This window comes from Aulonocara sp. 'chitande type north' Nkhata Bay, linkage group LG10, assembly GCF_057382095.1.
Source record: "Aulonocara sp. 'chitande type north' Nkhata Bay isolate Kocher_YH1m ecotype deep benthic linkage group LG10, A_spYH_male_GT1.1, whole genome shotgun sequence".
Classification (NCBI taxonomy): Eukaryota; Metazoa; Chordata; class Actinopteri; order Cichliformes; family Cichlidae; genus Aulonocara; species Aulonocara sp. 'chitande type north' Nkhata Bay.
In genome coordinates, this window is record NC_141353.1 from 32,980,644 (window position 1) to 33,008,616 (window position 27,973).

General features: G+C 40.1%; 2 protein-coding genes across 2 annotated transcripts in view; one reads left to right on the plus strand and one right to left on the minus strand.

Moving 5' to 3' along the window:
* ammecr1 (AMMECR nuclear protein 1) overlaps positions 1 to 2,451 on the plus strand; it is a 28,589-nt gene extending 26,138 nt beyond the window's left edge. The window contains exon 7 of the mRNA XM_086309584.1: positions 429 to 2,451. The gene's annotated coding sequence lies outside the window, so the exon portion shown is untranslated. The remainder of the gene's footprint in view (positions 1 to 428) is intronic.
* Positions 1,311 to 24,528, minus strand: tmem164 (transmembrane protein 164). The gene is made up of 6 exons (XM_086309585.1): positions 23,681 to 24,528; positions 12,952 to 13,001; positions 10,538 to 10,604; positions 8,827 to 8,905; positions 5,427 to 5,527; positions 1,311 to 2,724 (listed from the first exon to the last, which is right to left on the minus strand). The coding sequence occupies exons 1-6, from the start codon at positions 24,116 to 24,118 to the stop codon at positions 2,518 to 2,520; spliced, it is 942 nt and encodes a 313-aa protein (XP_086165711.1). The 5' UTR covers positions 24,119 to 24,528; the 3' UTR covers positions 1,311 to 2,517.
* Positions 24,529 to 27,973: the final 3,445 nt, after the last annotated feature.

The window sequence follows — 27,973 nt, forward strand, 5'->3', positions numbered from 1 at the left end:
TTGGATAATTGATGGGTAAGTAGGGCAGGTTCAGACCGGTTCCCTTGTTATTCTATGAGAAATTAAGCAGATAATAGAGTTGATCCAAGTGATAAATGTGCAATTTGTAGCTTTTCATCAAAACTCTCAATATGATGTACGAAGAGATACGAGTACAAATGAGGGAGGCCCTCATAAATTAAAAAAAAAAAAAAGAAAAAGAAATGTAGAAGTGGCCAAATCAACAATCTGAAACATTCTTGCAAATAAGAAAAGCAGTGAGCAGCTCACTGTAAGGTCACAGAAGAACTACAGTATTCTTTCATTGGTTCAGAAAAACAACATCAACCAAATCATGAACACCCAAGGACACTTTTTAGACTTTAAAATTGTCTCAGTGTGAAATCAACACATGCCTAATTCATTCACTTCCACGTCTCCTTTTTCAGGGTCGCGGGGGGCGCTGGAGCCTATCCCAGCAGGGTACACCCTGGACAGGTCTCCTGGACACACACAACCATTCGCACTCACACCTAATTTAGAGTTTCCAATAACCTAACCCCACTAACTGAATGTCTTAGGACTGTGGGAGGAAGCCGGAGTACCCGGAGAGAACCCACACAAACACGGAAAGAACATGCAAACTCCACACAAAGGCCCTGGCGTGATGGTGGAATTGAACTCAGCACCTTCTTGCTGTGAGGCAACTGTGCTAACCACCGTCCTGCCCCATAAATGTGAAAACACGGTGTAAACCGCTCCAATATAAAGTCAGATTAGAATGTGGCAGACAAAAAGAGTCTGCACAGTTAGTTCTGCAAAAATTCCTAAAAAACTGATGCAAATTTTGTTTTAGCCAACCTTAAATTAAAGCTAAAAGTCTCTATTTTCATTACACTTGATTTAAAATCCACTGTGACAGTGCACAGAGGAAAAACTTTAAAAATATGTATTACAGTTCCAAAAAACCCCACAAAAAACTATGGACCTCATTATCAGCATGAGCGCTGTGGTGTGAAATCCTGAATTATAATTTATATTGTTTGAAGCAGGGCATTTTCTGCAGTGTAGAGCTTAGATACCTTTTTACTTCCATGCTGGCTGCATGGCAAATCCTCTTAATCTTCTCAGCTCTTTGTAACAATATGCACATTTCCCACAATGCCAGTCTATTTGGCGAGCTCCAATTCATGATCACGGTATTAACGGAGACACAAAGTGGTAATATCTGTTGGTCGTCAGCAGAATAAAGTCAGATTTAATACTAACGCAAGCAACATGGTTAAAAGGCAAAAAATACACGCTTAAACATACACACAAGGAGAACTGTGATGAGCTACAATCACCTTTATTTTCAATACAGCACATACACTCAAACTGATAGAAATACAAAAGTTCCTCTTATCCCTTCTTTGCAGTGAAGTTTAGAATATGCTACAGTAATATACACACACATCCCTCATATTTGAAATGATACATACCATGACTGACATCTTCTAACTTATCAGTTAATACTTCCTTTCAAACGGGCCATGAATAAATGACCCACAGTGACCTGATGCAGAACATCAGATGCATTTCTTAAAATACAAACTGGAGTGTGGCTCGTTACAGTTGCGGTGGAGAGAATGGATGTTTTGTAAGATACATTAATCCAACCCAGAAAGACACTTTATCTTGGGAAACACCGAATTCCTCCCACTCGAGATTATACCTCACTTATTATGGTCTAACGGCACAATAAAACAAAGACTAATAAACAAAAAAACTCCTTCACAGAGATAATATTAACATCCCACTGTAGATTTCTGGATCCTCTTTCACTGCTTTGAGTCGCAGTCTGTCCCCTGATTATCACAACTGGAATGATCTGAACAAGTTGGAGACAGAAAGGCAAAAGAAACCTCCACGGCGATGCTTTCATAACCCGCACAGCCGTGGAGTCAAGTGGGAACAGAAGAACGCCAGAAAGCTTTCAGTCGTAACAACACTGAGAGTGTCAAACAGAAATCCTCACGCTATACACAGGCAGTAACTTTTACAACTGCTCAGATTTTCATTCAGCTCCAAAGTTCAAGTTTGAAGCAAATAAACTCGCTAACATATGATCTAGTGCAACTTTAAAACCCCCCCGACAACAATCAGAAAAGTGTAACAGCTGGAGATCAGTAGTGACATTTGGGTGACCCCTATTTTCTGTCCTCAAAGCTTAAAAAGAAGCAGCTGGAGTAATTGCCACAAATTCGCTGACATATTTCTGAAAATAAAAAACAAAAAACGAACAAGGGCTAAAATCTGGCCAACGCCACAATTCTAAGTGCCAGCTTTAAAATGCCCGGTACGTTTGTGCATGCAAGCCAACTACAACGCTAAAAGAATGACACGAAGATTCACTGGCCCTGAAATGCTCGCTTGTTTCTGTGAAACAAGTCTTAAAAGATGCATTAAAATGTTGATTTAAAAAGAAAGACACTGTAAAAGCAGGCATTTGGAGTAAAAGGAGTGAAAGGCTAGGTCTGAATGCACCTTCGTGGACATTCAGTCAACTTTCTTGCTGCGCAGTCTGAGTGTGTCCAGCAGGTATCTGCAGGCGGTGCCGCTGTGCTGCGAGAGGAGTGTGAGGAGCTTCCCGTGGATGAGCGTCAGCAAGGTCTGGTGGCCCGTCGCCCAAACCCGGTACCAAGGGCCGTAAAATGGATCGGACACAGCCGGGCAGAGCATGTTATTCAAGTTGACCTCAGTCGCCTGGAGGAGAGCAGAGACGAGACAGAGTAAGACCTAATTTGATGCCAATATGAATCCAAATTTATCCAGTGGATAATTCATTATTTTAATTTTTTTAAGCAAACATTATGGTTGACTTTGCTGTACATATCTTTACAATCATTCTCTTCCAATAGATTTCAGCTCCAAAAAGCAGACACCTAATTGACTGATGTCAGACTTCATTGCCTGGAAATCCTCCATGACTTATTAACCGGCTGTTGAATGAGTCGTATCATTGTAATTACTAAAGATTTTCAGGGGTTTTACAACCATTTAGTCAGCACATGCTAGAAAAGACAAACATCAGCACTGTGGGCCTTACAATCACAATTCATTGATTACTCTGTACTATCATTTTTCAATCAAGCAGCTACTCTCTGCCCTCTTTGTGCCAGAAACACCCTGGAACTTAAAGCTGATGAATTGCTTTGTTAGGGAATAATGCTGATTTGCATCCAGCAGAAAATAAACTGAATGTTGGTCCAAAATAGGAGATCAATTTGGAGGCAACAGGCTGCATAATTTTTTACTATAAACTCTAAAGTTGTGAACAAGCCAAACAGGGAGCATCAGTGGATCATCAATAATTAGGTGTTAATATCTCAGGATTTATGACTAACAATATCACACACACACTTTGTTAGGTACACCCGTTCAACTGCTCATTAATGCAAATATCTCAGCCAATCACGTGGCAGCAGCTCAATACCATTTAGGCATGTAGACATGGTAGAGACAATCTGAGTTCAAACGTAGCATCAGAATGAGGAAGAAAGGTGATTTAAGTGGCTTTGAATGTGGTTGTTGGCACCAGACTGGTTGGTCTGAGTATTTCATTAACTGCTGACCCAACTGGGAATTTTCCCACGCAGCCATCTCTAGGGTTTACAGAGAATGGTCTGAAAAGAAGAAAATACCCAGTGAGCAGCAGCTCTGCTGGTGAAAATGTGTCATTGATGCCAGAGGTCAGAGGAGAATGGCTGGACTGTAGGTATTCAGCAGAGCATCTCTCAACGCACAGCATGTCAAACCTTTAACCGGATGGCTACCACTGCTGCCAGCTAAGAACAGGAAACTGAAGCTACAATTCTCACGGCACAGCAAAATTGGACAGAAGATTAGAAAAACGTTGCTCGGTCTGATCTCTTGATTTTTGCTGTGTCATTCAGATGGTAGAGTCAGAGTCAGACTGTGGTTCAGGCTGCTGGTGCTGTAATGGTGTGGATATTTTCTTGGCACAGGTGGGGCCCCTTAGTACCAAAGTGAGCACGATTCAAACACCACAGCCTGCATGAACAAGCCAAACAGGGAGCTGACCGTGTCCATCCTTCTATAATCACAGCGTATCCCGTAATCTGCTTTCTTCAACAATGAGCTCACTGTACTCACTGGCCTCCACAGTCACCAGATCTCAGTTCAATAGAGAACCTTTGGGATTTGATACAACAGGATATTTGTATCATCTGCAGCAACTGGTACACAGGTTGTCCTTCCTTGAAGAATTTTGATAAGTATTACCAACAGCATGCTGACAACAGTCCACATGAAGCTCTGAGCCTGTGCTGTCACAGTTTGGCCCTCATCGCTCAGAAGCCTACGCCTGCCAAATTTTCCTGCTTCTATTACAAATAAACCTCACTCTTCCCTTTCTACCCCAGTGACACCCTGTTTAGTTTATTTTTATTACTCACTTATTATTTTTAAGAGTAGTATAAAGGAAATGCACCTACAGTTTGCTTGTACAAGCTGGTATAAAATGATCTGAATCAGCTCTTTCGGTTTTAATATTTACTTATTGTAAATTATTTATGTGAAAATTTAAGTATTAACTTTGTAAAATGGGAAAAAGAGGTTGTTTGTTGGTGTTCATAAGCACGTCGCATGTTCAGAAACAGGCCTAACATGTGTGCATCACTGTGGGGACCAGTTCAGACATGCATGGATTAAAAACATGACAATGATTATACCTGCTGTCTCTGTTTAGCTGCCTGCTGCAGACCAATCCAAAAATTGGCAGATGATTAACTATCCAGGACATATTGGGGGAAAAGTATGCATGTTGCTCAACGAGAAATCATCCAGAGTACTTAACTAAGCTCCATTTTATCAACTGCAGTGTGTAATGTTTTTTAGCTCTAGATAAAAGGCCATAATTTTAAATCCAAATATACATTTTCTTCACTTTTAAATTGACCAATAGTTCTCCTCGTGTGGGTTTTCACCCATAGTTCAAAGTTATGCGTGTTGGTCATTTTAAGTTGGATACGAGAGTAAATGGGTGCGATAGTGTTGACCTGCTCAGGGTGTACCCCGCCTAATGTCAGCTGAGACAGGCTCCAACCCCTCCTATGACAGAGTGGATGGGTGAATGGATGAACAGCTCTAGCTACACTGTGAACTCTAAACAAAAATATCTAGTATTTTCACAAGGGTTTGCTCATTAAGCTTAGACCTTAACAGTCTAGGCCAATGCTGAAATACTTTTTTCCCTCTGTACCTGTGTAACTACTATTTTTTAGGTTTATGTTATTATTTTTTTTTTAAAAACAAAAACCTACAATTTCAGTTTGTTTGTTTTTTAAATCTTAAAGCTTTACCACAACTTTATGTCTAAGGCAGTGATGGTGTAATAAAAATATAGTGAAATAGCACACAGTGTCCAGCAGAGGGCTCCATCTTACCAGGCCAAGGAGCTGCAGGAAGGTGAAGTGATAGAAGAACAGGATGCCTGTAGAGAGCACAGCCCACCACATATCTCCCAGAGGCTCAGGCTTGTACACACCTGCAAAAAGAAACACTTTGAGTTAAAGAGACAGCAAACACACAAAATGTGTCATATGTGCCAGTCCTGGCCACCTGTTTGACGACATGTAAACTAGAGAAGAACCAAAAGCTATTTCTATACACTTCCTCTTTTATGTGTCCTTAACACGTCAGCAGAGTTCATAGAGAGAAAGTGGAACCACAGAAAAAACAAGAAACAGGATATGGTGTCAAACTGGCTTTTCCTGTTTGCTCATTGCTGGCATTCGGAGGACAAGTACCAGGAAGTCGTATCAAATGTGCTCTAATTGTACAACCTTAATTCTGAAGATATTGGCATGCTGTAAATGTAATGCAATTTAATGCTTTAAGCTGCATTTATGAATGGGACAGAAATTAGGCTCTGACAGGATCATTCCTGCTTTTAATGCAATGCACACTGAGGGAATGACAATCACAGGTTTCCAATATTGGTTTTCTGTGTTCTTTGCGCACAGAGATTTCTTCAGATTTTCTGAATTTTTGATGATAGAGATGCACTGTAGATGAGGAACATTAATCTGAAATGCAATTTATCGCAGAATGGAGAACCGCTGCCCATTTTCACTTTTTGTTGTTGCCATCAAAGTCAAAACGAGCTAATATTTTTCACATGTAAAATGTGTGAATTTAAAATGTGTTCTACTGTGAAGAAATTACAGCTTTGAGGTCTGCAAACCATTGCATTCTGCATTCATTTATATGCTAAACAGCATCCCAACTTTTCTGGAATTGGATTTGCATAGGCAAGAAAATAACCCCATCTGTTGAGCTCTACTGTTACATTGCTAATAAACATGATCAGGCACTTCTATTCTATTACTGGGTTACAAGCTTGAAAATTTGCATCGATGTCAGTTTTACCAGTTAAACAAGATGAACTGTCATCTGTGCTTACAGATCAAGGTTTGAATAAAGTTGAATAAACGTTGCTCCCACTGATGTCCTGCTTTAGACTCACTCATTTAGTTCCTTTTATCAACCCCTGGGTTTTAACAGCTCAGATGTCTTCAGTAAGAGCTGTGCTCATGTTCAAATCTGTCTGCATTCACAACACGTTGCATAAACAATTTTTAGGAACCATGTTAACTAGTTTACTGAGATTGGCAAAATCAAAAAGAGGCACACAACAAGGAAATAAGACTAGTTAACAAACTAGAAGTGAAACTTCCAGAGAGTAAACATAACTGAGTGTGGATCACCATGAGCTACAAAAAAAGGCATCACTCACCAAGTCCATAATCAGAAACTATAACCTGGTCGCTTTTTTAAACCCAAGTCCATATCCAGCTTTCAAAGGCTCTCTATTGTGCTTTACTGAGCTTTCAATAATGTCTAATGCATAATAGATCTACTGTTGCCAAATAATCAAAAAATTAGTCCAATAATTCAGTTAAACTTTAACTAATACAGTATCAAATCATAACAATAGTGGCCTCAAGCTTTACGCTGTAAAGTAAAGACACTACAATAATGCAGAGAAAAGCCTAATAATCAAAAAAGATTACCCCCTATGGGCAAGCACTTGGCGACAGTGGGAAGGAAAAACTCCCTTTTAAACAGGAAGAAACTTCTGGCACAAGGCGGCTCAGGGAGGGGTAGGCATCTGCCATGACGGGTTGGGATGGGGATTGGTGGTTGGGTTCAAGTGATGGTGTGTGAACAAAATAACTGTCAGTGAATTTTTTTCAAAGTTGTGCAGTCACATGGCTTGGACACACTGGTTTTTCCCTTTGTGCTTACTTGTAATTGTCCACTAAGTTTTACCACAGACATTGTCAGTCGGGACACCACATGGACAAGGGGGACAAAGTCTTTTAATCTTTGAAATTCAGGTGTTTTGGCGCCTATTACCACATACACAAACACTTGCAGAAAAATAGGTTGTTTTACAGAGCTCTGTACTCGCTCTGTTGTAATACGAAGCCACCGTTGCAACAAGTCAGTGTTTGAAATGTCTGGGAGGGATGAAATTTCACAGTTATCTGTAAAAGGTCTTATTGCATCTAGGAGCGACAGAAACTTCAGCCCATCAGAAACTTCAGCCCATGCCAAGCTACAGAGTGGGGTTCACAACTGTTGAAATGCACTATATGCAAAATTCACCAACACTCTTCTGACACCACTGTTAATTTTGTTGACCAATGATTTTCGTCATAGTTTTTGTCCATGACTTTTATCATCGGGCGAAAATAAGAAGATGGCTAAATAAAAACAAATGTAGGAGGGCAAAAACTATGATGAAATGTACTGACACTTCAGTGATTAAACATTTTACGAAAATATTCTGGAGAGATGCAATTCAAATCAGACATAATCAAGTTGTGTTGAAAGAAAGGACAAGTTTGGAAGTGATCTCCTTGTACTGTAAAGTTGGATGAGCACATTTGATCTGCCCCTGTGTGTGTGTGTGTGTGTGTGTGTGTGTGTGTGTGTGTGTGTGTGTGTGTGTGTGTTTGTTTTAATGGTCCAAATAGGTCCCAACTAAATCAAAATTTGCTGTCAAAATTACATGATAACTGCAGAGTCCCAAACCTCCTCTGACATTATCGTCAGCACAGAAACTGCAGTTGGTGCTTCGTAGTATGGGTTTCTCTGACATTAAGCACCAATGGCAGTTCCTATAGATGTAACATGTAAGAGGTGCAGTACTTTCAGCCATAAGCAGTATGAAATCTGCTATATAGAGATTGAGCAATTTAGTAGTACTGTTTGAAAGTTAGCTGTATTAAAGGGCCTCCTGTATATGGTTGTATGAGACTCCTTTTATGTCATCCAGGTCATTGTAGTCTAAAGAGCTAGGTTTTTATAGCGGGTTCACCCGAAACCTTGGCTGATTGTGACCTACACCCCTTTTCACATCTTGGCTCGTGTGATTAGGTGGAGGATCAACAGGGAGTTCATGACCCTCTTGGGGGGACACTCCCCTAGGACACATGTTAAATCTGGGATTCGACACCATTTGAACTTTGAACTGAAGAAGCTTCTCGGATGAGAGGTGAAACGTCTTCAAGCAACTTAAAGAAGTCCAGACGCTTTTCCTTCCAAGCTCTTTAGAGAACTCCTTTTAGTTAAACTGGTTTTATAGTTGCTCTTCAGTATCATCTATGTAAGTGGAAATGACCAAACAATCTTTCATTAACAGACACTGAACAGACAAAACAAAAAGCTGGTATCCACAGCATCTCAAATGACACAGACAAAAAGTGAATCCATCCATGGAGATATTATCACTTTGCTCGGCTGACATGTGAAAAGTCAGAATGAAGAAACACCTACCTCCTTTCCTGAAAAGATAAACAGGCACCAGGTACATCATGGAGTGCTGGATGTAATAGATCTCTTTCTCAAATGGCAGCTGAGAAAATGAAAAGCAAACAAACCATTTTAATTCTTTTACAGCACCCAGATACAGCAGAACAGCCCCCAACTTGCTCTGGGCCCTGAAATCTTAAAGACCTGTGGCCTCACAGTCTCCAGCTATGCTACTGCTTAACAAGCAACCATGACAGAACATTACCCAAGTGAACAAAGAGATGGAAGAACAGCAGGTACACCGTCTGTCTATTTTAGCTGCCTTTATAAGGCACCTTTCTTCTAAAAATGTATGGCCTCATTAATGATCACTGTCATCATACAAAATCTATAATAATAATAATAATAATAATAAAATTGTATGAAACTTGAGTGTTTACAGCAGTTTGAAGTTGGAGCTTTCGTTTCTCAGGGATTACGTGTACATATGTTGACCATGTTTTTTTTGTTTTTTTAAAACTGGGTGGAGTGGGTGGAGACGAGTGTCGCGGTGATTTGTGAAAGAAGAATGGCAGCAAAAGTGAAAGGGAAGATTTACAAGATTGCAGTCAGACTTGCTATGATGTCTGGTTTAGAAACAGTGGCGCAACCAAAAAGACAGCAGGAAGAGCTGCAGAGCCCAAGATAGATGGATAGTTTAGAAACAAGTGAATCTCATGGACATTTTAAAGACAAAAGTTAGAGAGGGAAGGCTGAGATGGTTTAGATATGTGCAGAGGACAGATGCAGTGCAAATATTGAACAACAGATGCTGAATATGGCTACACCCTTTGTTTGTCCTGCTGTCAGGCAGCAGGAAAAGGCAAAAGAGAAGATTTATGGATGTAAAGCAGGAGGACATGTAAAGGGTTGGTGTGACTGAGGAGAATGGTAGGAACAGGCTTAGATGGAGACAGATGATCCACTGTGTCGACCACGAAAGCATAATATGGGTTCCCTTTAATGGTATAACTCAAGAAACACATGAGATCTTTGTCCACAGTGTTTTTTTTAATTTACAAGTGACTGATGTAAACTGCCTCTTTTCCTGTTGGTTGGCAGGCACGTAATGTTCAGGGTGCAATCATAGTTTACTGTGCTCTGTAAGAAATACTGACATAAAGTTTATTGATGTTATAAAATGCAAAACAGCTGTGTAAGCCTTCATTCCCTGCTTGAGAAAAACAAGTTTATCTGATAGGGAACTGCAGATATGGCAGAACAGCTCAGCCTTATTTCTGTGAGAACTGTTATAAAAGGAAAAGCACTTAGTCTTAATGGCTATGCTGGGGTTTTTTTTTTAAGTTTAAAACTTACCAAAGTGACTTCATTCAAACAGATCAAGTTTAAATTTGTGAAATATCTCCTGCACCCACTCAAGCTGCGCCTTGAGTGAGTCAGAGCTTTCAATTTTAATTCAATCGTTTTATACGGCGCCAAATCATAACATAATCATCATCATAGGTCTCTTTACACAGCAAGTTCTAGAGCTTACGATATTATAGAGGAAACCAATGATACCTGCACAGACACAGTGTAGTCTTTTTCAACACAACATCGCCGTTCCAGAGGTAAGTGATAACATTCGTTTAGCTGCTCAGTGAGTGCGACACTTAACCTTGTACACCTTGGAGACCTAACAAAGGCTAGAAGAGGGCTGCTCATAAATGAGATCTGAAGATCACGGTCTACTTACCAGTCTGGTGTTGACTACAGGGAACATTAAAGCAAGTAATGCACCATTCAACATGTGGACCTGCAGCCTGAAAACAATAAAAATGTCAGACATTAAAAATACCTACAAGGTCACTTGCTATTTACCTAATCTGTGTAAACCTTTCTGAGTCATGTTAGTTTCTCTCCTGTCCTTCTGGTTTCACTTTGCTCTCTTCCCTCTCCAGACACAGAGCAGCGCAGAGGAGAGAAGTTACCGGGGTTGAGCTATGGTTAAAACAATAAAGGCTTTCTAACAAGTGTGAGTCTGTCTAAAGCATCTCTTTCAGATTTATCATCAATGAAAGAAAAGAGGAAAAAACAGAATAGGAGAGGGAGGGAAAAGGGCTGTTATTACTACACTCCCCTCTTGACTTCTGCAGGCCATTTGCCCTCCCCAAAGCATTCAACCCATAGAAGACTCTGCCACTACTGACATATGAATCAATTCCAGCTGATATAAGGGACAGAGGAACAGGTGGAGGACAGCTTAGATTCTATCCCATGTTGCCGAAAACCAATCAGACTCCTCCCTGATGCTGTTAGCAGCAGCTGTCTCTTACTCTTTGTCAAGGTCAGTTTCTTGTGGGAGCGCTTATTGTCTAAAGTCAGGTCAGTAAAGTTTCAGGCGATCACTCTCAAAATAAATTTGCTTTGATGTCACGATTTAACAAATCAGTGCATCCATCTACTCATTCAGACTAATTAGTATAATTTGGTTTGAAGCTTTTAGTTGCACCATCCAGCGCACACATATAGCCTATCTGCTCCTAGTGGGAGCTGCGATGCTTATTTAGTAAACCTGTATAAATAAACCCAGCATAAGGAAAAATGTGTCTTTTGAACTAACATTAATGTTAAGAGGCTCCAAATACAGAACAGAAGCCAAGGAGCATGTGTGTCAGAGTGTGGAGCTCCATCTATCTCCTGTGACTGCTCTTTTTGTCAAATGAGCCAAAATAACTGTTGTGACAGACGAGGTCGCCGGGAAAACAGCAGTGCCGAAGTAATGCCGCTTCAAATAAGTCCGGCTGTCACTCTTCTGAAAAGCGGTTCATTCAAATTCAAAATTTACAAAGCGTAACGAGCATTAGCGACCTTATATTTTTCCATCACTGTAATTAATTGCATGTCATAGGCCAAGACCTGAACCTCTGATACTGTTGTAGCGTAAACTTCTACTTTATGTAATAACTATTTAATATGACGCTGCTCCTGCTAATTTTACAATTTTTATTTGGCAAGTACAGTCCAGTGGTTGTTGAACTGCCTTCATACATAAAAGGGATAAAGATGTAATCTTAAACATAGATTTACCATTTGCTACTGCAGGAGAATCTGAGCTTTACACGCAACAAGCAAACGTTTCCAGCAGCTACTACTTCACATTACAGAAAGGTACAGTGACTGTTATTGTGAAGCAGTCACAGGAAATGTAGCACATCAAAAATGTCAAATATTAAAATAATAAAAAAGGATCTATTTTAAACTTGTTATGTGCTGTGCTCATTGCAGGTAGAAGACCAAACCCTCTTTGGTGGGCAGCAGGATTAGTTGGGGCATTCTACATGGCAGTCACTTTGAAACTGTAAATGTGGTGAAATAAACTTGAGGTTTGCATGTTTCAGTTAGTGGGCCTGGTTCCACACCACCATCACAGAGTAAAATGCCATGTTTACACAAACAAATGACAAGCGCCTCGAACAAAAGGCCATGACTCTATTTCTTACATAAATGAGACAAATTAAAATATGTTGTTACGACAACAAATGAACTAGCCGACTATGTGAACGAACATCTTGACCTGGTGGATAAATAATGTTGGCAGTTCAGTAATTCTTCAAACGATTGGATATTTATTGGGGCATGTTTCACATTTCTATCCCATGTAAGAACCAGCTTTTTGTGGTTTCATAAAGTTGCTATGACTCTGTACACTGTGTTCACTGTGAGGCTCCCATGGGCTACTGGAACAGAAAGTGACCCTGCTTGTATTTATTTCTGAGTAAATCCCACATCGTGTTCCCACCGGCAAAACCAGAGTCATTTCTGCTGAATAATTAACTGCTCAGACCGGATGAGTTGTTGAAGAGGAGACTATAAACCCAAATACATTACTATACAACTGCTTACTATGGGGGAAACCAATAAGTAATTACAATCAACGTCAACCACAATTTGGATTATATGAAAACAAAAACCATGAGCTTTGTCTGCCCAGTCATTAGACGTTACATTCAGCAGGACAAGCGGCTCATATGGCAGTCGTGGCCTTTCTACAGTCTGCACTAAAAAACTCTATATTTTGCCAATTCAGACCTTTAAAGTTTAACTTAAATGTAGACGACAAGTTGAAAACACTAAACAGGAAGAACCCAGGAGTGCACGTACGCTCACCTGAACACAACCATAGCTGTCTTACATGGCGGGCAGGCCAGCAGGAAGATCTGTTGAGGAAAGCAGAGAGAAATGAGCAACGACATTATTGCATTAAGCTCATACGGTTGTTATGGAACAGCTCGAAGGCTTTTAAGAGCTTTCAGCTCCGAGTTCTGCAAGAGAAAATGAACTGCTTTAACAAGTTTGTGCTAACACAAGAGCAGAAGCATTGAACAGAACATCCCAAAGGCAACTGTGAGGTCTCCTTAGTCCAAATTAAGAAAAAAAAAAATACATAGAAGAGGTTCAGACAAGAGGATAGGCCCACAATTAGGATGGAATTTGAGGCATTAGAGCTGCTGGGTGTTGGCACTAATGAGCTGATTTCATGCTAAACAATCTCAGTTCACAGCTCACTACTTGGAAGTCAGCTTTCACAAGAAAAGGGAGGCAGCATTTGAAAACAAAGGTGAAGTGACTTCCTGATATATTTCCATTGCCAAAAATGATTTCTACCAACAATCTGACTTTATTCTTGTAAAGGAGAGTGGATCAAAAGACAGCCTGCAATCTGTGCATGGTGATTGGGCTACTGGGCCCCGAGAATAGTTCAAACAGGAATTTGTTCAAAACACCATCTGACACACGAAAACTTAGTTTGCCTGAAGGCTGGAAACAGAATTACAGAAAAGAAACTGACCCGAGATTCATTCTCCAAACACACAGTTGATATATTTGGTTTGTTTTTTGTTTTAAATGCGTCTCCGGGATTGATCTGTGGCGTGCCTATCAACTTTATTAATCTGCAGCGTGTGTGGGACTATTAAAAAACACTCAGACTTTCATAGTTATATTTACATCTTCAGTCTTTTCTACATATTTCCCCCTCATTCTAACACGTGAGTCATGTTTCGCGTTTTAAAACACCACAATAAAGTCACGAGAAGGAAACAATGCGTGAAAATGTTTTGCCGTGGATAAAACGTGCTTGCCAAAGCTGACAGTTTGTTGGTTCCTGCAGATGTCATTACTGTCAGCCTCCATTGTAAACAGGGGTTGGCAATACGTTGCTGGCAGTTAAACGTTGTCACTTTGATAATTTATCTCATGTCTGAGCTATCAAAGCAATTAGACAACGTTCTGCAACTTGGAGCCCTCAAGTCTCTCATTTTAAATGAATAAGAAGTCGTTATAAAATAAACATGCCATAGAGTTGCGAGCTATTATCAAATAAATGTTGCATATAATTGGTTGTACAGACTATGTAAGGTTTCTTTAGCTCATTTCAGTCTCATATGAACACTTCTGTGTCAATCAGTTTTGATATTGTGTGACGATTTAATATTTTGCCTGAACGTGGCAGTGATGCCGTCATTTTCTCCATCACCTTTCAGCCAATCACCAGTTTATGGCACCTGTTAATCGCTAGTGTAACGCTACCCTTTTGGCATTAGTGTCACTTTACCCTCTGATCCTTTACTTATTTGTAACGGCTTGACCTTGTTCACTTTTTGCATCACAGAATCAGAGGAGAACATTAAATTTGCCTTTCTTATGTTTGTCACTCCTTGCTTGACTGTTAGCCAGAGCCTTAGGGCAGCCTTCACTGCAAAATATTGTTTTATTTGAACATTAATGCCGTGAAGGATAGAAGTATATAATTCACAACATTCGCTGAAGTATTTTTCTTATAACGACAACTTCCACAGTTTTGCAGTACGAGCCAACTAAGAAAAAAAAAAAAAAACTGACAGTCAACATTCAGCAAATAACATTAACATAATATCATAAAATGTCAAATGTTATAAAGGGTTGTATTTGCACACATTTTTAAGAGAAGTAAGTGGATGCTTTTCTGTATGTGGCAGCAGTAAAGGTCTTGGCTCCAGCGGTGCCATTAGCTCTACTTTAACAGCACACAAGAGAATAGACTCAGAAATGGATTTCATGCAAATTACTGAGCAAGAAGATTTAGCCCATAAACACTTCTGATTGTTGACTTTATGCAAGCAAAAAGAAAGAGAAATTCATGTGGTCATGCCGGCACTCCAACCTTGGACGGACACTGATATTCCTCAATCAAAATAAGTTGAGTTCATTTGAAATTATGCTAAGGTTGGGTCTGATCCAAGAAGCATTCAGGGAAAGATGTTCTGTGTTAATTCAATTCAAAATCCCACTTAAGCCTATAACTAGGATTGATCTCTGGGTGGGACACTGGCCCAAGAAGTCATGATCCTATTTATAGGTGAGAAAGACTACTTAAGTGTAATCCAGTGACTGCTGTATATTTTCAAAGAAGTCCTGGATTAAAAAACAAAGAAAGGAAAAAAAAAAAAGGTATAAAATCTGCTGTGATGCAAGTACAAAAATATGCAAATCAGGTATGCACAGTAAAAATTAGGTGTCAGTTAATGCCAGATCTGACGTTCATTTTTTCACTGAACAAACTAAAAGGTACAGAAATGAATCATATTTGCGCTCTCTGAGAAAGGCCATCAATTAATAAGTAGGTACTAGATATTTTTATTTCCTGGTTCAGGAAACGCAGTTCTCTCCCGTGCGTCGTCACTGGCATGTTCTTCGATGCTCATTGAGTTAATTGGCATTGACAGGAAATGACTTCCTGATTGCTGTGAACATTGACAGAGTTGTGACCATGAACCTTCCAGGAGGCGAGCTCAGTGACAAAAGACAGACTGGTATGCAGTGTGAATTTCGCTCTGCCGCTGAAAGCAAACAAACTGGGCTGGTTAACTATTTAGCGTGCTGACGGAATTGTGTGAAGCAAGTTTTTCATAATTAATATGAGAGCCTGTTTTGTTACCTGAGCTGTAGGATGGATTAACAAGGCTGGAACTGGGTCCACTCCTCACATACACTGAAGCTAAAGCTGGTGAAGCTAATCTGTAATAAGTCCAGTTTGTTCTTTGTGGTCTATTACACAGTTTACAGCTGTAGGATTTCTCTGCAGGAAACACATCACACAGTGCGTCATGTGCTCAAAAAGCAACGCATTGCGAGTGGGTGTTTTTGTAGTCGTCAACCACACTAAAACATGCAAACCTCAACCACACAAGTGCATCAAAATGCTCCCATATCATAGAACCCTTGTAATTTTCAAACCCATGTAATTCTGTTAGAAATAAAAATACCAGCATGTCAGATTTCACTCTAAAATGGGTTCATTCATCATATAGTGAATTTCAGGGTGTGCAAGAAACAAAGAATTGCTAAAAGAGTCATTTTGACACCCATAGAAATCAATGAAAAATGCTCATGGCATCCTTGGTTGCCTAGCAACAGGTTGTTTGTTTAAACATATTTTGATATCAAGGCCCTAACGTTAGCCAGAACTAGCTAGATGAAGCAATTGATAGGATTAACATACAACGAACTATAGGTAACTCCATATTTGATATTTGATATTTAAGTGGATGAGCGGAGAACCAGGCATGTTGCTGTTGGCTGTGCAGAGCAGCGGTGCACCCATGGCTAAACGGAGCAGAGTGTCCACAATGTGGAGAACTAATATGAGGAAATAAATATGACTATGTAAATAAATGCCAGGGAAAGGGTCTAGACTGCAAAGAAAGCTCAGAGCACCAATAATACCGCCCCCCCCCGCCCCGCCAACAACAACAACAAAAACAACAGTTAATAGAATTATCTCCACTTGTATAATCACAGTAATGAGTCAAACCAGCCTTGATGCTCTTGTTGTACTAATAAAGACACTGTTAAGTCTAACTGCTGCTTCTCCCTATTAATTTTACAGCTGAAACACAATTTTATCTCAAGGTACAGCTTGCTGGAACATTGTGCCCCAAATATTGTCAGGTTCCTGTTGCCCTTCTACTAGCAGTGGAGAAGGAAAAGACCAGAAATAAATATAACAATAATTAAGTAGTGTTGACTCGAAGCATTTTCTGGAATTACAGGGAGTAAAAGGGAAAGCAGTCATTCAACAAGACAAAATAAATAAAAAATTTGAGAACATGACCTTGCAGACAAATATAGTTCAGCATGGGCGAATATGATGGGGACATTTAAACTACCTTCACAGTGTGTACCAACTTGTGTCAAGGTAAGGGTACAGCTGAAAGTTGTTTGCATAGAAAGATAAAGGAGTTATTTATAGATTAAAATACATCATTGCTAATAAGTCAGACTTCCTTTTAACGAGTGCAACCATAGAGTGACATGCCGCAGTGTTTCGAGTGCGATGCACATGAGTAAACATACTGTGATGCTCAGGGTTATTGCGACAGCTGCTACATTAAATGTGGCTATACCTAACGATGAGGCCGATGATCTGTTATAATGGTGCTGATTATTTTTGCCATACACAGACTGTTAATACTGCGATACATCCATTTATAGGCAGCCTACGCGCATCCATTCAAAGCTGCTGCAGAAATGCAAGATACCTGCTTTGCAGACAGATGACTTGACGTTTCCTGCAGCCGACGGCAACATTTATCACGTGCCCACGTGATATCTGTTAGCTGCGAGTTCAGCTGTGCCTGGCGAGATCTACAAGGGAAGAAAGTTCACTTGATAAAAGAAGGTCGTGTGTCTTTAACTTGTGGGAAAAAAAAGAAGAAAAAGAAAAAGGGAGAATCCAGTGGCAGGCGATGCCTCATTTGGACAGCGTATAAACGTTACACTGTATGGATGTAAATGCCTTTAACCTTTATCCCTGAACACTCATGATGACAAGCAAAGAGCTCAGACAGAATCCAAGGCTCTACGCCAGGGGTGTCAAACATAAGGCCCAGGGGCCAGAACTGGCCTGCCAAGACTCCAATCTGGCCCACTAGAAAATGTGAAAGAGGGATTTTAGACTAACTGTATTTTTTAAATAGGATTTTTTTCCTACAGCTTTTCCTACTGATAAAGACCTGCATGGCCATTTATAGTGCACTGAAGTAACAAATAAACATTTAAATAACATAATGACTATTTAGTACATAATTTTCCATTTTCAGAGCGAATCCACTGTCTGTGAATTAAGAAAAACTTGGATACCAACATTTTTGGTCATTTTACACAGCTTAGAGCTACAGCTCAGAAATGCTGACAGATTTCTTTCATTTACAGCAGAATTTCTGTCATGTAGAAAACCAGACTTGTTATTAAAACTGCACTTTTTTATATGAAGATATTTGTGGGACTTGCTGTGTAAACACTTTCACTCTAAATGTTTCACTGGTTTGATCCACTTAAGGTGATAGTGGGCTGCAGGTGGCTCACGTACAAACATATTTATGAGGGAGAGCCAATGAAAAAACTTCTTTATGTCGATAAAAACAGAATGGCTTGTTTCAGTTTCAGACAGCAGAGGGACCGCACCAGAGTTCAACACAGAATCTATGTAGAACATACAACGTAACCTACATAAGCGGTTACAAGCATAAATGTCAGTGCTGGCATTTGGTAGTTAATGCCAGCACTGACACTACCTGTCAGTGCTGGCATTATACGTGATGGAAACAAACAAAAATAAATGCTGGGACTTTTCTCCTTCTGGGTTCATGGTGTTTTTCATTCCCCATTGAAGTGTAAATCAGTAAGGTCGGACTGATGAACAGTTTGCACAGAGGTCCATCATAAGCAGAACACAGAACTATGAACCTGGAAATTTGTATAATAGGTCTTTTAATAGCTGTTATGTTCAAGCTCTTTGTTCTTTATCTTTGTGCAAGCTAGTTCTGAAATCTAGAAATCTATAAAACGGCAGGGGAAGTTCGTACTGTCTTCGTATTAGCACCAATAGCAAGCCATAGAAGAAGCATAAAGTGCGTGCCCCTCCATATATCGATTTCTCCAACTTGATATACCCATTATGTGATTTAGTTGTTTATGGAACCACACCCATTTCCGCTGGCCTCAAACGGAAATACACGATAATAAACTGATCAGTCGGGAGACCCTCAGCGTGCCACGATGACTGCTGCGGTACTATGTGGTGGAAAACGTACGAAAAACCCGTGCTGCTGGATGTGAAGCACTCAGTCATCACACACTAAACTCCATCCCCTGTGGGGCTTTCTCACCTTGATATTTGCTCATACTTGCTGCTCTGTAAAAGCTCCTACTGACACCGCCTCTATTCCTCCACCTACAGATACTATCAGAGGGGTAGTTCTAGATTGGGTCCGGAGTTATTTAAGTGACAGAAAGCAGTTTGTGAAAATAAATGGTGGTTGCTCCTTATGTATGGACATTGCTTGTGGTGTACCCCAAGGGTCAGTTTTGGGTCCAAAATTCTTCAACTTGTACATTAACGACATCTGTAAAGTGTCCAAAGTATTAAAAATGGTTCTCTTTGCTGACGATACAAACATTTTTTGCTCTGGTGATGATCTGCAGAATTTATTGGAGGATATGACTAATGAAATAAGTAAAGTGAAGTTCTGGCTTGATAAAAATAAATTATCATTAAATTTGAATAAATCTAAACTTATGTTATTTGGAAATAGTAGTTTAAATACAAATGCAAAGATTCAAATAAATGGTGTTGATATTGAAAGAGTCAGTGAAAATAAATTTCTGGGGGTAATAATAGATGAAAAACTTAACTGGAGAGCTCACGTAAGATATATTCATTCCAAAGTATCACAAAGCATTGCAGTACTAAACAAGGCAAAACAGGTATTCGACAGAACATCACTTCATATTCTCTACTGTTCACTGGTTTCACCACACTTAAGCTATTGTGCAGAGGTCTGGGGCAATAACTATAAAACCACATTACATTCACTTTTTACTCTTCAAAAGAAAGCAATTCGAATGATCCACAATGCAGGTTATAGGGAACATACAAACTCACTATTTTTGCAGTCTGAAATATTGAAAATTGACGATATAGTGAAATTCCAAACAGCACAAATTCTATTCAAAGCAAAAAATAAAGAACTGCCAGGTAATATTCAGAGTATGTTTTTTTTGAAAGAAGGAAGTTATAATTTAAGGGGTTTTTGTAACTTCAAAACAATGAAGGTACGTACTACAAGAAAAAGCTTTTGTGTTTCTGTTCATGGAGTGAAACTATGGAACAAACTGAATATGGAATTAAAGCAATGTCCAAACATAAAACTGTTCAAAAAGAGTTATAAAAATATGATCTTCTCGATCTATAAAGAAAAGGAAAATATTTAAATTAAGTGAATGTCTCTATTTAAAAACAAACAAACAAAAAATTCATGATGTGATATTATAGTATATAGTATATCAGAAATCTGTTCACTATTTTTATTACAAATTATATCAGTAAGGAAGCTGACTAAATATTCACTGATAATTTATGGGACAGGGGTGGGATTAAATAAGTGTATACTTCTTCCCACTCCCTTTCAACATGTAAATTAATCAGAATGTTTTTTTGTATGTAATTTGTATAGTATATTTTTTTTCTCTCATTTCTTTTCTAAATGTACTTGTATATTGTTCACATGTTGAAATAAATTACCAATCAAATACTATGACTGTGCCAACAAGCACCACATTTTCCCAAAGTCGCATTGCTTTGTGCTCGGAGAAGGAAAATATCAAACTCACTAGCACACCAAATTTGTGTTTTCAAGAATAATGCCAGTCCTCTTCAAAATGTGGATTTGGTTAACAGTCATGAAAACCAGCTGCTTGCATAACAACACTGAAAGGCACGCAAACTGACGCAGTGTAGCAACGAGAGGGTATTTTCTTTTCAACAGCACAGAGGTGGTGTTCGTTCCTCATTGAGTGTACTTAAGAGTGAACTGAAACTCACTATTGTTTCCAGATGCACAGCTTTAACAAGCTCAAATGAGACAGGAAATAAATGGGTGCTTGGAGAGCTCTGCATCCCTCTTTAGATGTTTTTATCTGAGGTTTCCATCAGGCCTGAAAGGGATTAAAACCACACCCATATGCTAAAGATGCAACATGAGGAAAGTGTGATCACGATAGGAGCTCATGCATGCATGAAACAAAACAAAGAACAATTAATAAGCCACGATTTCTTTAGAAGAATGTTCAACAAAGACAGCCGAGCCCACAGGCACTACCTTTAATAAAGCAAGAATGCAGGAATGCATGACGCCTTCTCTTTTCCAGCTTTTTTTCTCCCCACATCAGATTCAAGCTCCAGCAAGCACGTGCTACAAATAATCAGTTGGTGCCAGTGTCAACACCCCCTCACCCACCCCTCCTCTGGATGGGAGAAAAAAAAAAATCTATACGCAGATGATTTTCACAAGTTGTGAAAGCTGTACAACTTCCTTTTAAAACCCATTTCCTCATTTGATCACACCCCTTTTAACACCAACAACACATACACTGCTGTCCATCTCGCCCTTACATCAAGGACATTTTACTACAGTCAGTCAATTTTTCATCACAGCCAGCAATTCTTCAGTGTCCGCTGGTTGTCATGCTACCTCCCTGAAACCTGAAAAATCCATCATCATTGAGCACATCAGCTTTGCTCTACTCTTCAATTTTCATGATGACTTGTCACATGGCAGTCATGCACCATGAAGATCAAGCAGTCTGCATGTGTAAACAAGCAGGTACTGCATATTTTGACTCATGATGGGGCGGCTGTAGCTCAGGTGGTAGAGCAGGTCATCTACTGATCGGAAGGTTGGTGGTTGATTCCTGGCTTCCCCTAGTCTGCATGCCAAATATCCTTGGGATATAGGGCTGCCACAAACGATTAGTTTGATAGTCAACTAGTCACCGATTATTTTTGGGATTAGTCGACTAATCAGATCATCATCCATTGGACGTAAAACTACAGCTTATTGCACCAGCAGCATCTGCTCATATAACTATCATTAGCTTACAGCTTTAAGTGTTTAAGGTCTGTGCTAACTAAAAATAAAGACAAGATGATAGTTTATTAAATTTTAATGAAATTTGCAGATTGTTTCGGTGAAGTTTAATAAACTCCTTGCTATCTAAAATATACCCCAGAATATGGAGCATCTCACACTTCTGATAATCAGCTGTCTGCTTGATATTTATTCAGCTGTGTAAAAACTATAACTTTAATCTCAGACAAACTGATTTACTCAGGAACAAATAAAATACTAAAAAAAAAAGCCAAACAATAACATTTTAAGTTATCTAAGTGACTCATATATATTTAACCTGAGTAGCAAAAGACGGCGGTGGGTTTGAAAACGATTTGCGGGGAGTCCGGTGTTCTCGCGGCGCTAGTGAGCCTAGCCCCCGGCTCGCTAACGAGCTAGTGGGTAACAGATGTCTCCGAAAACGTCGGAGCGCTTTTGAAAATATGTGGTGTCCTGATAAACTGAGCAGATATTTGAGGTTTACACAGCTAAATTCTCGCCTGAAAATATGTTAAACGTTTATTTTGTGACCCAGAAAGAATAATAAGAGTAACATTAAAACTAACTAGCTGCCGCCATTGTTGGAAACTGCGCTGGGCCGCGCTATGAATTCTGGGACACAGCTGCTTCTTCTTCTTCTTCGGGGTTTAACGGCAGCTGGCATCCTTGTATATGCAATGCTGCCATCTTCTGTTTCAGTCCGTTATTACACTCTTAAATCCTGCCACTTATTCCTGCGTCTTTTGTGATCTTACAAAGCTTCAAACGACGCTTCGACTATTAAATCAGTCGTCGACGATTTTGATAGTCGACGTAATCGTGACTAGTCGACAAATCGTGGCAGCCCTATTGGGATATTGATATTGCATTAAAGTTGTCTATTGAAGATGTTCATTTGAGGATCCTTCCATTATGTTAACTTTTATTACAAGTACGGTCAGAAGGATTTCATACACATTGCATATTTGTGCTTATTTCGAGTTGATGTTCTCCATGGTTTGTCTCACTGCTCTACATTGATTGATTTCGCGACAATACTAACCCCAAATTGCTCTCCGGTGTATCCATCGGAGTATGAATGTGTGTGAATGTTAGCTATAAAGCACTTAGAAAAATGTGCTTGTGCGAATGGGTGAATGCACAAGTTGAGTAAAGCGCTTTGAGTGTTCAGATGAGTAGAAAAGCGCTACATAAGAACCAGTCCATTTACCATGATCTAAGTGTTATTTAACACATAAAAGCAAAGACACAGCTCCCTAATGCTGATTAAAGAGTTTGACATCGACCTCAGGCTGGAATTGACCTCACCGGCTTACAGGCTGTTGATACAACAGCTTCATAAAATAATATTCGGAGACAAAGAGGGGGACAGCTCTGGTTTCACAGCCAAGGAATGAACTTGAGATGTCTTCTTTCGTGGCAGCACTGGACCAACTCCCTAACACACGGAACAATGATGTCCAAACAAGGCTCAAACTTGTACTTTCTTACCGAATTTCCTGTGGTTTTTAGAATCAATTTGCTTCTATTACTTTATTAAAAAGCTTTAAATGTGCTACATATATTAGTTTATAATTTCTTCCCCTGTTCTAAGCCTCGCATGGCTCAATAAAAAGCATGCTCATGTATCTCAAGGCGCCATAAAGCCATTAAGAGACAGTGATTGCAAAATATCGATCAGGGTGCTCCACCAGAGCTGGAGATGGGTGAGATCAGGTCAACAACCAGTTAATGAAAACAAGGGCTTCGAAGTCCAGCCAGCACACTAAAATTTATACCCCATCAACCCATCAGCTTTGAGAGGACAGCTCGGAAGAGAAGATGACATCTTCTAATAAATCCCCACTAGTCATACTCGTAATCCTAAAGGGCACACATCAGCTCTTTCCCTCCAGTGTCATGCTTACCTGCACCATGGTGACGACATGGCAAGGATTCAGCAGATATATCAAAGTCTTGGTTGCAAACTTGAAGCCAACCTCCACTCCGAAAGTCATGCACAGGGTAACCAGCAACAGGTTCTTGCCCAGACTATCCTCCTTTGCCCTTATGCAGTCTTTCCCGGCTACTCTGAGCTCTTTGGAGATGTTTATTTTCTTCAGTGCCACCAGAATCTCCACCAAGGAGATGAGGACGATGACCAGACTCTCGCTGATGCGCTGCTGTGGAGCGAGGAAGGCAGCACACTCGGGGCCCCCGTTGCCCTCAAACTTGGGGTCCACCCCGCCGTAGATCCAGTCCAGCAGGCTGTATATGTTATATCTGGACATATTCCTCTTCTCGTGTTGGAAAAGATACGAACAGGATGGAATAAAAGACGCCACACCGACCTCTTGGCGAAACATGAACTGCAAGATTTGCCTTTCGCAGCTCGCCTCGTGGTCGACAGATAGACATGTATAGACTGCCGCCCCGGTTCGTCTGAGCTAGCTAAACTACCTCATCCACAAACGGAGGAGGAACTTCAGCTAGCGACAACAGACAGCCGTAGTCAAGATTACCAGTGGATGCTGCCGGTGGTGGTGGTGGTGTTAGAGGGTGCTGCCAAGCCTCTCTTCTTTCACGTTCCTCACACACTTCGCTCGCTAGCATGGACAGTTAAACTGTAGTCGGCATCATACAAAGCAAGCCAGTGCGCTGGCTATCAGCTCTCAGACACATCAAGCTGGAGAGCTGGTATAGTTAGCATGTGTTAGCAACAGCGCCGACAGCCGTTAGGTAGCTAGCTCATCTACCGAGCCTTACTGAAACGAACAGGTATACATTATAGATTTGACCCCGAGTTTTGCCTTACAGGCTCATCACAATGCTAAAGGAAGATAAGATAAGATAAGATAAGATAACCTTTATTAGTCCCACACGTGGGAAATTTGTTTTGTCACAGCAGGAAGTGGACAGTGCAAAAGTTATGACGCAAAAATTAGAATACAATAAGAATAAATACAGTACACAGCTGTACAGAAGGAAGCCGAAATATAAATAAATCTTACATCCAAAATGAAAAAAAGAATGCAGTTTTCCTCTTATGTGAATTTCCAAATTAATCGATACCATGTTCAATTATATGCTAATATTAAAGTTCGAGATATTGATGTCTGTATATCTAAGCTATGTTGTTACGTCTCATTAATCACTTGATGTTCACAGGTGATATTTACGACTGTTTGAATGTGCAATTAAATTGTAAAAAACTCAAAAGAAACTAAAAAAAAAAAGTTTGAGTGACCCGAGGAATTAACTTGGTTCAATGAATATACACACTGCCTGAGTCTCTCTTCTGAGGGCACATAAAACAGTCTCTTCTTTGACACACGTGACACTTTCCGATGGGGCGTTCAGGGAAAATACGGAAACCTAATACTAAGCATCTCGTTGCATTTGGGAGAGGAAAAATTTAGCAGCCAGTCAATACAGGCATAGTAATGTTTCTGTTTAAGTCTCCGTTGCTTTATCAGTACAAATCACTAATGCTTTCAATTCAGTTCTATTTAACTTTATTTATTTGGCACCAGTTCACAAAAATAATCCCCAATGTGCTTCTTTTTTTAAGATGAATACCAGTCATGATCCTTATGAAAAAGCACTCAGAAAGTGATAGTAGGGAAGAAGAGATTTTCTTGAAGTGTAAGAAATCCATCAGAAGCTAGTTCTGCTACCAAACCATCTATTGTAGCTGGTTGAGAATGACGGGAATGAGAAGACACCAAAACACGAGTACAAGGACACAAACAAGAGAAAATACAATCTATGTGCGTGAGAGAGAAAATGACATGCTTTAGTCATATATCAACACTTCTCCACAAGGGCAACATCTAGGCTAAAAACAGCTGTTCACTTAAATGCAATTCATACATATACAGTGGGGCAAAAAAGTATTTAGTCAGCCACCGATTGTGCAAGTTCCCCCACCTAAAATGATGACAGAGGTCAGTAATTTGCACCAGAGGTACACTTCAACTGTGAGAGACAGAATGTGAAAAAAAAAAAAAAAAAAATCCATGAATCCACATGGTAGGATTTGTAAAGAATTTATTCGTAAATTAGGGTGGAAAATAAGTATTTGGTCAATAACAAAAATACAACTCAATACTTTGTAACATAACCTTTGTTGGCAATAACAGAGGTCAAACGTTTACTATAGGTCTTTACCAGGTTTGCACACACAGTAGCTGGTATTTTGGCCCATTCCTCCATGCAGATCTTCTCGAGAGCAGTGATGTTTTGGGGCTGTCGCCGAGCAACGCGGACTTTCAACTCCCGCCACAGATTTTCTATGGGGTTGAGGTCTGGAGACTGGCTAGGCCACTCCAGGACTTTCAAATGCTTCTTACGGAGCCACTCCTTTGTTGCCCGGGCGGTGTGTTTTGGATCATTGTCATGTTGGAAGACCCAGCCTCGTTTCATCTTCAAAGTCCTCACTGATGGAAGGAGGTTTTGGCTCAAAATCTCACGATACATGGCCCCATTCATTCTGTCCTTAACACGGATCAGTCGTCCTGTCCCCTTGGCAGAAAAACAGCCCCATAGCATGATGTTTCCACCCCCATGCTTCACAGTAGGTATGGTGTTTTTGGGATGCAACTCAGTATTCTTCTTCCTCCAAACACGACGAGTTGAGTTTATACCAAAAAGTTCTACTTTGGTTTCATCTGACCACATGACATTCTCCCAATCCTCTGCTGTATCATCCATGTGCTCTCTGGCAAACTTCAGACGGGCCTGGACATGCACTGGCTTCAGCAGCGGAACACGTCTGGCACTGCGGGATTTGATTCCCTGCCGTTGTAGTGTGTTACTGATGGTGACCTTTGTTACTTTGGTCCCAGCTCTCTGCAGGTCATTCACCAGGTCCCCCCGTGTGGTTCTGGGATCTTTGCTCACCGTTCTCATGATCATTTTGACCCCACGGGATGAGATCTTGCGTGGAGCCCCAGATCGAGGGAGATTATCAGTGGTCTTGTATGTCTTCCATTTTCTGATGATTGCTCCCACAGTTGATTTTTTTCACACCAAGCTGCTTGCCTATTGTAGATTCACTCTTCCCAGTCTGGTGCAGGTCTACAATACTTTTCCTGGTGTCCTTCGAAAGCTATTTGGTCTTGGCCATGGCGGAGTTTGGAGTCTGACTGTTTGAGGCTGTGGACAGGTGTCTTTTATACAGATGATGAGTTCAAACAGGTGCCATTCATACAGGTAACGAGTGGGGGACAGAAAAGCGTCTTACAGAAGACGTTACAGGTCTGTGAGAGCCAGAGATTTTCCTTGTTTGAAGTGACCAAATACTTATTTTCCACCCTGATTTACGAATAAATTCTTTACAAATCCTACCATGTGGATTCATGGATTTTTTTTTCACATTCTGTCTCTCACAGTTGAAGTGTACCTCTGGTGCAAATTACTGACCTCTGTCATCATTTTAGGTGGGGAACTTGCACAATCGGTGGCTGACTAAATACTTTTTTGCCCCACTGTATGAGATCATATGATTGTTGGAGCTTTCTTTATATTATTGTAGGGTCTTTACCTTACAATATAAAGCAGCTTGAGGTGATTGTTGTTGTGATTTATCACTATATAAATAAAACTTAATTAAATTAAATTGAATTGAACTGAACTGAATTCATGCAGTTATTTGCCATCTTTTCAGCTCTCCATGTAAACCCCACCAATGCATGCCACCAAACTTTTCTCCATCATCTCATATCTATGGACAAGAAAGGCCAGAGGAACATAAAGGCTATATGATTAAAATTATAATGGGACCAAAATACTGCCTTTCGAAAACCAGGTTATTAAGGATGAGGAACAGGCTCATGAAAGTCCTCGGAGAACTCATTTGTAAGCTGCTTTCTTTCTTCCTTGCTTAGCATTGAATTTCCATTCTAGAAGAGGGTAGTGACGTCTGCACTCTCCTCACTAATTGGTTTGGAGTGCACTTCAGTGTAGCAAATATTTTTCACAAACATGCAAGGAGAGACGCTGTGGATTGGATGATGTCGTGGGGATTGGATGAAAATGGACTCATAAGGCAAGGAAAGAAAGAGCAGTAAAAATAAGACCGGGGATGAAACTAATGTGTCTCCTAAGGTGCTCGCTTTGATTTGCATGTACTTACTTTTTTTTTTTTTGCCATAGCTTGGTGGCATGTTTGACTACTTGTAGTTGTGGCCAAAACTGCTTCCTTGTGGAAAATGGAAAGG